At 43.6% G+C, this 12067-nt stretch overlaps 1 protein-coding gene across 2 annotated transcripts in view; it reads left to right on the top strand.

The window, feature by feature from the left end:
- The first annotated feature begins 6448 nt into the window (after nt 1–6448).
- FMO5 (flavin containing dimethylaniline monoxygenase 5) overlaps nt 6449–12067 on the top strand; it is a 35240-nt gene continuing 29621 nt past the window's right edge. Inside the window, exons 1-2 of one of the 2 annotated variants that reach the window (XM_058715993.1) lie at nt 6449–6537; nt 7029–7201. In XM_058715993.1, the coding sequence (XP_058571976.1) occupies nt 7067–7201 (135 nt within the window). In that variant the 5' untranslated portion in view covers nt 6449–6537; nt 7029–7066. Of the gene's footprint in view, nt 6538–6646; nt 6775–7028; nt 7202–12067 lie in introns of those variants that run through there. The other variant, XM_058715992.1, reaches the window with a different exon arrangement.

Here is a 12067-nt window from a genome sequence, read left to right on the forward strand (position 1 = left end):
CTCATGCACTCTCTCTCTCTCAAAAATAAATAAACATTAAAAAATAAAATAAAATATGGGGCACCTGGGTGGCTCAGTTGGTTAAGTGTTTGACTTCAGCTCAGGTCATAATCTCATGGTTTGTGAGTTTGAGCCCCACATCGGGCTCTGTGTTGGCAGCTCAGAGCCTGGATCCTGTTTTGGATTCTCTCTCTCTCTCTCTCTCTCTCTCTCTCTCTGCCCCTCCCTTGCTCATGTTCTGTCTATGTCTCTCAAAAATAAATAGACATTAAAATATATATATATATATATATATATATATATATATATATATAATTAAATAAGCACAAAGATGGAAGATATATATAACTACTTTTCAAATTTTAGATTAAAGGTAAGTAATTAATACAATATGGTATAGGTTTAGGATAAACAAATAGATCGATGGAATAGAACAGAGTCCAGATATAGGTTCATACATATATGACCAATGACAAAGACACCAATACAATTTAAGGGGAAAGAAAATTCATAGAATAATACTGTTGGAAGAATGCAATATCCAGATGGAAAAAAAATTCACTTTGACCCTTACACTTATACCATTCATATTAATTTAAAATGCATCATAGGGGCATCTGGGTGGCTCAGATGGTTAGCATCCAACTCTTGATTTAGGCTCAGGTCATGATCTCAAGGTCATGAGATCGAGGCCCATGTCAGGCTCCATGCTGGGCGTGGAGCCTGCTTAAGATTCTCTCCCTCTCCCTCTGCCTTTACCGCTCTCAAAAAAGAAATAAAACAGATCATAGATCTAAATTTGAAATCTAAAATTATGAATCTTCTAGCTGGAAACACAAGACACTATATGAGCTTCGGATGTTAAAAATTTCTTAAATAGGAGTAAAAAGTACTAACTGTAAAAGAAAAACTGTTAAATAAATTTCATCAAAATTTAAAACTTCTGCTCATCAAAAGACACAAAGTGAAAAGTTATGTCACAGACTGGGATAAAATATTTCAAATGCAGAGTTATGTGAAGGGTTTGTAAGCAGACTGCAGTCTTTCAAATCAATAATAAGGCAACCCAGCTTTTAAATAACGACCAAAAGATTTTCACAAACACTTGGCAAAAAATATATATACTGGGGTCCCTGGGTGGCTCAGTCTGTTAAGCGTCCATCTTCGGCTCAGGTCATGATCTCAGAGTTCATGAATTCAAGCCCCGCATCAGGCTCTGTGCTGACATCTTGGAGCCTGGAGCCTGCTTGGGATTCTGTGTCTCCCTCTCTCTCTCTGCCCCTCCCCCACTCTCACTCTGTGTCTCTCTCTAAAAAATAAATAAACATTACAAATAAAAATACACACACACACACATACACACAAATGGCCAAAAAATTAAATGGAAAGAATTTCAACATCTTTAGTCATTAGGGAAATTAAAACACCATGAGATAGTATCACACACCCACATCAATGGTAATACTGCCAAGGGCTGAGAGGCTATGTAGCTACTGGAACTTTCATATACTGCTGGTAGGTGTGTATAATAGTACAACTTCTTTTGAAAATTTTTCACATTTTCAGCTAAAATTAAACATATACTGGGGCGCCTGGGTGGCTCTGTCGGTTAAGCGTCTGACTCTTGATTTCTGCTCAGGTCATAATCTCAAGGTTGTGAGATAGAGCCCAGCATCTGGCTCTGGGCTCAGCATGGAGCCTGCTTGAGTTTCTCTCTCTCTCCTTCTCCCCCTGCCCCTCCCCTGCTTGCACGCTCTCTCAAAAAAAAAAAAAAAATTAAACATATGCCTACGTGATGACCTAGCAATTCCACTCGGGCACACGAGAAAAATGAGAACACATGTTCACATACTCACAAACACACATGTGTACTCATGCACACACACAGAGACTTACAGAAAAATAAAAAGCCTTCTTCATAATACCAAAAAGTGAATTAATCCAAATGCTCATAATAAGAGAATGAATAAACAAATTGTATATTCATAGAAAAAAAAAGAGCGAACTACTGTTACATACAAACCACTTGGATAAATCTTAAAAACATTAAGTTGTATAACAATACTGAGCACAAAGAGTACATACTGTATAATTCTATTTAAATAAAGTTCAAGAACAAATAAGACTACTGGATGTTAATTGAACTTACTGTGATCATTTCACAATATATAAACATCAAGTCACTCTGCTGCATACCTGAAACTAATACATGTCAATTCTACCTCAATTTTTAAAAAGACTATGGTAATAGAAATAAGAATATCTCTTACATCTGGAGGTGGGTATTGGCTGGAAACGTGCACAAGAAAATGCTCTATATGACACCTCTGTTCCACATCCGTTATCACATTCTATCTCTGAACCATACCCAGGATCCTCTACTTCTCCTGATCTCCACTGGTCCCACCCTAGTCCAAGTCTCAACTGTCTCTGATGTACATGCCAGAAAAAGGACCCTTCTGCCTGAGGAGTAAATGAGAGGACTCGTTAGGTAAGAGTGGTGTTCTCTATGTGAATGAGTTGGAGCCATTACCACAAAACTTTCATTCCCTATTGATTCAGGATTTTAACTTAACCTGATGGTCTTTTGTGCTACTTTAAGATTTTTATGACTCTTCTGGAGCCTTAAGCATAGAATGTAACATTGTTTCTATGGGAAAATGCATTTTGATTTTCAACAATTGTTTAGAAAACTTTTTAGAACCCAATCATTCCCTCATTGGGGAGTTGTCCCTTGTTTTTTTTGTTTTGTTTTGTTTTGTTTTAATAGTGTTTTTTTTTTTATTCGAGAGAGAGTGAGCAGGGGAGAGGGACAGAGGGAGAGAGAGAGAATCCTAAGCAGACTCCAAACTCAGTGTGGAGCCTGATGCGGGGCTCCATCCCACAACCCTGGAATCAGGACCTGAGCCGAAATCAAAAGTCCGATGCCTGGGTAGCTCAGTTGGTTAAGCACCCAGCTCTTGATTTTGGGTCAGGTCATGATATCACAGTTCCTGGGATCGAGCTACGCATAGGGTTCCATGCTGACAGTGCAGATCCTACTTGGATTTTCCTTCCCTCCCTCTCTTTCTCTCTCTCTCTCTCTCTCTGCACCCCTCCCCCACTTTGTCTCTAAAAAAGAAAGAAGAGTTGGACACTCAACCAACTGAGCCACCCAAGTGCCCCATTAATAGTATTTTAAAATATCTTTAAATCTTTTAAATGGACTTATAGTCTGTGTTTCTAACCATCTTTGAAAATCACGAAGGGCAGGGTCTTCCATTGCTCGTTCTATAACAGTATGGCGTGCAGCCAGGAGCCATGGGAAACACAGCATGGCTGCTTGCCCCACGTTTCATCTCAAGTAAGCTGATTCACAGAATGTGTCCTTCAGATTACGCTTGAACGAATCTCTGTATCCGCATCTTGTGCAAGGGTTTACCACATCTGAATTTGTTTCTTAGAGCAGCTCTAACTGCCATAAGTTTAGTGGCTTGAAACAATACAAATTTATTCTCTTACATTTCTGGAGACCAGAAACCCAAAATGGTATCTTTGGGCCCCAAATCACAGTGTCTGTACAGCTGTGCTCCCTCCAGAGGTTCTAGGGGAGAATCCGTGTCCTTACTTTTTCCAGCTTCTAGAGTTGCATTCTGTGGTTCCTGGGCCCTTCCTCCGTCTTCAAAGTCAGCAGCATACCATCCGCCTTCAACCATCCATGTGGCCTTCTGTCTCAAAAATCAAACCTTCCTCACTTTCCTTTTTATGGGGACACCTCTTATTACATTAGCCTCCCTGGATAATCCAGGATAATCTCCTCATCTGAAAGATCCTTACCTTAACCGCATCTGCAAAGTCTCTTTTGTCATATAAGGTAACATCCACAGGTTCTTTGGATTAGAACATGGACCTCTTTGGGACCATGTTTTCAGTCTACCACAATGCCTGTGCTTTATCTCCTCAGGTCCTTTCGGTATGATTTTTCCCTCCCTCCTCTATGCCTAACAAAAAACCTAGCCCACAGCAGGCGTAGAATAGCTGCTGCTATGCTGTAAGTGACTCCTGTACTAGCCAGGGTTAATTGATGCAGGCGTTACTACCATAACAAATCTCCAAGTGTTAATTCAACGAATGTATATTTCTCACTCATGTCACAGTCCGGTGCTGATCAGGCAGCTTTCCTTGGAAGTTCTTCAAACAAGATCTAAGCTAAGCTCCTTCTTTTACGGCTGCCATCTTAAAAGAAGTGGCCTCCAAAGCGCAATATTTATTGAATGAATGTAAAATGCAGACTTAACAGAAAGAATTAGAACATGGGAGAACCTCTGACTAGAGGTAAGGCTATGTTGTTCAAAAGCCCCTCCTGGGTTAGACCTTTGCAGAAACTCCTCTGGACAATTCCACATGTATGCACACACACATGCATACATGCATGTACACACACTCCTTCAAAAGCCTCATATATATTACCTTGGAATTAGTCACTGTCATCTATCCTGTTATTTGTGTTACTGTTCTTTCCCAATAGCATGAGTAACTGGGTAGAACCTACCCGTATTTTAGTTTGTACGTATTGTTAAAGCCCAGTGAAGAAATCCTCTCATTTGCAGACTGGCAGTTAGACGAAACAGAATTTGAGTCAAGGTTTAAAACATTTTACAAGTAATTTAAAAATAATACAAAACGTATTTTCCAAATTTAAAAGTAATTGGGTGGCTCAGTTGGCTAAGCATCCAACTCTCAGTTTTGGCTCAGGTCATGATCTCACAGTTTCCTGAGTTTGAGGCCTGTGTGGGGCTCTGTGCTGACAGAGCAGAGTCTGCTTAGGATTCTCTCTCTTCTCCCTCTTTCTGCCCCTCCTCTGCTCATGCTGTCTCTGTCTCTAAATAAATAAATAAACTAAAAAAATTGTTTTTAAATGTTTATTTATTTTTGAGAGAGAAAGAGCACAAGCAGGGGAGGAGCGGAGAAAGAGGGAGACACAGAATCTGAAGCAGGCTCCACGCTCTCAGCTGTCAGCACAGAGCCCAAGGCAGGGCTTGAACTCACAAACTATGAGATCATGACCTGAGCTGAAGTCGGACGCTTAACCACTTAACAAACTGAGCCATCCAGGTGCTCCTAAAAAAAATTTGTTTTTTGAGTAATTGACCTAATTATTTGTAATTGACTGCAAAACACTAAGTAGTAAAGAACTAAAGTAAAATTACATTTTAAAATATTAAGTTTTAAAAGTAATTCTTGCATTGTTCTGAAATTGTAAAAGTAAATCAATAAGGGAGAGATTAATATGCAGTTTGTAAAAGTATTCACTCTTTTCCTGAACCTAGGCATCTCTAGTACATTCAAAATTATCCAATTTATGAATAACTCATTTGTAAATTAAACTGCGTGGTTTGCATTCTTGCCTTTCCACTTACTGGGAAGATGAGGGTGATGACATGCTTGCCTCATGGGGTTGCTGAGAAATTACATGGGTTCATTCCCATCAGGCTTTTTGAAACACACAAGGTGAGTCCTTGAGAAATGATAATTATTGGTCCATGGAGGATGCTTTGGGGGAGGCCAGCAAGTCAAAACCCAGGGCTGACATTATTGACATCAAACCATCTTAAGCCAAGTTGACTGAGGGAGTAAGTAGAAGGTAAACAGATGGATGGCATCAGCCACTGCTTATCTCCAACAACCCCTCACATCTATCAGAGCAGACTCCTGGGTTGGACAGGCGCTGATTCTGACTCGGTGTGTGAAATCCTACATCCCTTACACTGGCCTCCTCTGCATGATTTTATATTTGAAAAAAATTGTTTTTAATTTGTTTTTTTAATGTTTATTTTTGACAGACAGAGAGACAAAGCATGAGCAGGGGAGAGGTAGAGAGGGAGAGAGAGACAGAATCCAAAGCAGCTCCAGGCTCCAAGCTGTCAGCACAGAGCTGGATGCGCATGCAGGAGGGGCTAGAACTCACTGGCCCGATCTGTAAGATCATGACCTGACCCAAAGTCAGATTCTTGACCACCGACTGAGCCACCCAGGCGCCCCTCAAGTTCTATTTTCAAAGTGGATATTTATGTTTTTAATCACATATGTAACTGTGTGAGAGAAACCACTTTTAAAAAGTTTTTCTATTTTATTGAAATTCTGTTTATGTTTGGACTTCTCTGCTAAACTATAAGCTCCTCTAAGGAGGAAACAATCCCTTTCTCACTGAACCCCAGCAGCCAGCTCAGTGCACAGGTATTGTAAGTAAATTTCTAACACCAGCGGGGAACTAAAGAGCCACTCTGTGAGGTGAGAGTGGGGTGGGAGGGGGAAGGAGGGTGCTGGGGTCTGTTTTAACAGATCTCCTGAAAGGTGTTCTCCACTCAAGCCTTTAGAGCGAGACTTGCTTTGGGGTTGTCGCTGGTTTCCCTTCACCAGGAGGAGTTTGTCACTTTAAGGCAGATACCAGGAAGTTAAAAGTGGATGTGGAAGGGCGGGGAGGGATAGAGACACAGGGCCACTCTGTCTCCAGGGAGGGTAGTTGCGTGTCTGGGCGGCCACAGCTGAAAAATAAAGGTTGTAGGATTTTTTTCTGCCCAAAGCAGGGTTGGCCCACGTTATATTTTCGCTGCAGGAGGGAGTGGGTGCCGCTGAGTGGCTGGGCTTTGGCTGGAGGGAGGTGGAGAGGAATGGCTCCTCCCCATTGGCTGTTGCTGTTTGCACTCGGTTGCTTTATATGTCTTTGATAACAGCTGAAGTGCAGAGTAGCCCCTGCATGACAGCTGAAAGATCGGCCAAGTGCTGCAAAAGACAGTGAGATGGGTTACCGCAGTGGGGCTCTCAGCTCTGGGTCTTGCAAACGCAGGGCTCCCATATCCCTTGCGCAGCCATTCCCTACAGCCAAAGGGAAGGCAGAATCTGGCTTCCCCCAAAGCACCTGTTGAGGCAGCATTTATTTGGATGCGGAGACCAAGGTCTCTCTTCCTCGAAATGTGTTAACTGATGTGTGCTTTCTGTCTTTTGTCCGTTTTTTTTTTTTTTTTTTTTTTTTTTTTTTTTTTTGGCAGGTTACATTGATCCAGCCTGGTGAAGACATCTGGAGACCATGACCAAGAAAAGAATTGCTGTGATTGGAGGAGGTGCAAGCGGGCTCTCTTCTATCAAGTGCTGCCTGGAAGAAGGCTTGGAACCAGTCTGTTTTGAAAGGACTCATGACATCGGAGGACTCTGGAGGTTCCAGGTAAGTCTCCTGGTTCTTTAATACTTGTAAACCTCTCTGCCACTAAGGGCCCCACAGGAGTGTTAGTCTGCAACCTCAGGAGCTCCCCAGGTGCAATCTGAAACTTGAGCACACAGAAAGACCCAAAAAAGTGGCAGGCCACTCCAGGTTGGTAGGTGGCAGGTTTAAATAAGCAAGGGACCTTAAATATGAGGCTTGTCCTGGGCAGCAGTAATACACGTAGATCTCTGCACCCACCACATGTTAAAAATTCATATAGAGGCATCAACTGGCTTCCATCAGTACCATGCACATGGTCTCAAAACCACATCACTAGGAAGGCAAGCAGAATGCACATCCCAAGAAGTCTCTGAGGGTCCAATTCCTGGGTCAACCTGTGGTCACATCCTCTCGATGACCTCCTCCCAACATGCCACTTCTCCTGACCAGTTTTTACGGGGGGGGGGGGGGGGGAGTGTCACACAACCCCCTCTTCCATAGTGTCCCCTAAGCAGTCAGCAAGGGGTTTCAGTATCACGGAGGTGGTTCATTTGGTGTCTGTCTACACTGGGGGGGCAGATACCATAGGAACAGTGTGGTTACATGCAAAAGAAAACACAGATTAAGATAATGATTCTCAAAACAATTATTTTTTCCACCAAGAGCTGCATGATTCCAACAACTGATTTATTAAGTTCCCTAGCTTGGGGGTGGCTCCTTCAGGGATTCACTTGTGTTCTCATGTGATTTAGTAAAGGCGATACATTAGCAGACTCATCAGGTATGAACACACAGCATACCTGTTCGGATAATGGCACGGGTGCCTCCTTTTGAGACAAAAATAATGCCCGAAGCCATTCTATTTTGGAGGGCAGTTCTTCTCACTAGAGATATTTCAGTATTCAGTAAGGACAAGTTTTGTTGGTTATCATTTAATATTTCCTGGATGAATTTAGTAAGGGCATCTATATGTGCTATAACATCCACCGAACCAATGGAGGAAACAAAGACAACAGCCACAGTCAAATAATCCATGTCAGTGAAAGACACGGTGTACCTACCTAGTCTTGAGAAGAGAGAAATTGGCAACTATTGTTACCATGGTGGTGGGGAAGGGGGCGATTCTCCCCTGTGCCAAGGGAAAACCCACGGTGCAGTGGTCCCACCACCCAGGTGGGAGCCATAGCCAAAGATTTGTGCCACACAACCACTGAGCCCCTTTGGGTGGCTGCCCAATAAATACCCAGGTGATGTGACCAGTCAGTGCCAAACCAGTCACTTTCCCTTAATATGACAGGATGATTACACAGTTCCCATGATGTCTGTCTCATATTCCTGTTACAGCTGGGTTGGTTCTGTTTAGAATAACTTTTCTCTTACTAATAAAGGGGTGCCCAGGTGTTCGAATGTCCATAAACTCATCCCAGATCTGGCTCAGCGGTGGTATTTCTAGAACCAATCCATTCAGCAGTTTAATAAATGTGTAGTTTAATTCATAGAAAAAGAAGACCCATGCCCAGTGTTATTGATCGTGTGTGCCATGGGCCAGGTTTCCAGATTAGTACTGGTAACATCAGATGAAATCTAGAGTGCTAGTCCTAGCTCATCCTTCTTAATGTACTGTGTTAGGGCCTTTCAGTCCCTTTCCTGGAAAGGCGATACCCACCGTGGCAAGCCTGAGGAGCTAGAGGGGGACAGCTGCCCACATACCCATCGGTTGGATTGACTTCTTTGTTGGACATAGGAGTGGGCCCACTGTAGAAAGGTATTTCCATCAGGTGCCCATCCTGCAACTGGACACCAAAGGAGCAGCAGAGTCTAAGGTCAAACAGATGTTTAGTAGGAAATTGTATGGGGAGGTGTTTCCCTGCTACAAGAATGCCAAGGCCTCATCTTTAGATGTTAGTGTGGCTACAGTTTTAGGACTTTGACCAAGTCATGTATACCACCCATGTTGGCCAGGGGAGGCAGCACTGTCAGGCGTGAGATGGATTAGGAGTGGGTTATGCCAGAGCAAGACGCCCATCTTCTCCCCCTCTTTTAATGGTACCTGTTCCATTGCAGGTATAGTATGTTTCAACAACAGGTTAAGCTTATAGCTGAACAATGGGATCCCAGAGGAGACTGAGTAGTTCCTCCTCACCCAGGAGTGCAAAATAACCCACCAATCCCAGCAGAACTTCCCACTGCAAATTCCAGTAGATAATGCCTTTCCCAGGTGTGATGGGATTTGGTGTTTTCAGCAGCATAACTTGTTGATTCTTGGTATGAGTTGGGCAACAGGTCTTACTGGTTGATCATGAAAATGTGTTAATGCCTGGAATGGTACCTTAGTCTATTTGGCCAAGGTGGTTTTACCTGTTAGTAATGTCATCTGCTCCTTTAATATTCCATTTTTCTTTTCTACCAACCCTGCTGCTTGGGAGCAGGAACCTCTTTTTACTGTCAAGACTCTTTTTTTAATGTTTATTTATTTTGAGAGGGAGAGAGAATCCCAAGCAGGTTCCATGCTGTCAGCACAGAGCCCAATGTGGGACTTGATCTCACAAACCATGAGCCAAAATCAAGAGTCAAATGCTTAACTGACTGAGCCACCCAGGCACTCCTCACTGTCATAACTTTGACCAGTCTTACACATCATGACCCTTGAAATGGGACCCTTCCCCCCACCATCACATCTATTGATGAGGGTATCCATACATGATATTCAGTTTCTATAATCCCCTAATGGTGACAGCCTGGTTTGCATAGTGCCAGGGGAAAGCTTGGACTAGGCCAGACGCCAGTGTCCACACAAACCAGGGCATATGTACAACCTTCACACAGAGGGACGGAGATGATATAATCAATTTGCCAGTCCCATACTGGTTGAGAATGCTGGTGGGTGACTCAAGATTCCTTTGGTATTTACCTTTGGCATTGTTTAGAACACACAAAACATGAGTCACTATAGTTCAAGGGCAATACGGGCTAAGGTATCAGCTTCCTGATTGCCAGGGGATGTCATACTTTATAAGCAGGGATATAGAAGACAGCCTGTACCACAGCCCCTTGTAGGTAGACCCAAACGTCTTTTTACATATCCTGATCCCCACAAGGGCTTATTTATAATTATCCACCCCTCGGCTTCCCAACATCCAAGCCATGGGTCTCATCCCTTTAAAACAATCCAATTGTCAGTGCAAAGGGTTAACAAACGATCAACAGCTAGAACTTACGAGCAATTGATCGCCAGCCAAGCATTCTGAGTTCAGCCCACTGGCTGCTGAACTTTGTTCTTTGTTCCTGTTTCCATCCAGATGGTGTCATTATTGGGTTAAGTAGTGACTGCAGTCCTCACAGAGGGATTTCCTGGACTAGACCCATCTATGTACCAGACATCAGCCAAAATTTCCCCACTACCTCCCCACAGGCTACAGGGACACAACAGGTATAGGGGCAGGGGCACTTGGAGGATCGATATACCCCACAGGTCCTAACTGTACCTGCATTTCTAGTAGGCTGGTGGACAGGGCGCTCCTCTGCTGCAAACAGGCATGCCACTCAATCACAGTGGGAGTTTGAGCCATAGCAGAGGTGGGTCAATGGAACGTATTCTCAACCCATCCCTTCATAGGTAGGGAAGCTCTTACCACAATGTGCTGTTCCTTAGTGAGAGGCTTAACCTGAAGGGGACCTTGGTATGCTGATAGGAGCTGTTGCTCTATGGTGGTATGTCAGGTTGTTGCCTGCTTCCAGAGCTGAGACAAAATCCTAGCAGTACTCTCCCCTTCTCTTGTTTCTGCCAGTGTCCAGCTCATATATTCCGGAGTCACAGACCCATCTAATTCAAATGGCAGTCTTGCTTGAGCGATGCTCAGAACTAACCTGCCTTCTAGCATTTTGGCCTTTCAAAGACAGCTTACTGCTCTGATCCCCAGTTGGGGGGGGGGGGTGTCTTACTGTTCTTTACCAGGTGATATAGTCCTCCAAAGCCCCTAAATCCCTACAAAGACTGGCATCTCATTCACATTCTTAGGGGTTGGATAGGCTTGCACCTATCTGGGACAACAGAAGTCTTATACGACCAGACAACTCCCAAAAACTTTACAGTGATGTCTTGGCCTTGAATTTTGTGGGTTCACTGCCCATCCTCTCTCTCTCCAATAAAGCTTCGAGGGTGTCCTGCAGCAGAAGCAAGTCTTCCCATGTTAACATTGTATTATCAATGTAACGGGCCCATTTTAGTGATATGGAGAAGGAGACCAGGGTGGGTCTCAGGCTCCCATCCCATGACATAGGGTAGGGCTGTGCAGGTAACCTTGGAGAAGCACTTGGAAGGCCCATTGTTGCCTCTCCCATGTAAACACCAATTGGTCTTGTGACTCAGTGGTCAGGGGTGTACTGAAAAAAGGCATTTGCTAAGTCCAGTGCAGCACAGTGCACTCCTAGGACTCTGGCCAAGGTATCTAAGATGGTAGCAACGTTGGGCACCGCTGTCTGGATGGGGACGCACTACCTTGTTCAATTCTAGGTAGTGTGCGGTCATTCACCATGAGCCATCTGACTCTTTCACTGGCAATGTTGGGCTGTTGAAAGCACTATGGTCACTTACTGCAGTTTTGGATTGCTTCTCCTAGTTCCTTGTGCCCCACAGGCAATTTATATTGTTTCACAGTTACCAGTCTGCAAGGATGACAGGCTTACTGGTTGCCTGTTGACACTTCCCCTCAGCACTTGTTTGATTTACCCAGAATTCAATGGAGATTTGCCCAAAGATAGGAGAAGGGGTGAGGAGCCTCCAATTGCCTAAGCCTAGCCTTTTAGTCAACCAGTGATCATTACCTCTTGATGACCTCCTCCAACAACAAGATATTTTATCTTTCATCAGGAAATATATGATGGGTT

Source organism: Neofelis nebulosa, chromosome 2 (genome assembly GCF_028018385.1).
Source record: "Neofelis nebulosa isolate mNeoNeb1 chromosome 2, mNeoNeb1.pri, whole genome shotgun sequence".
NCBI lineage: Eukaryota > Metazoa > Chordata > Mammalia > Carnivora > Felidae > Neofelis > Neofelis nebulosa.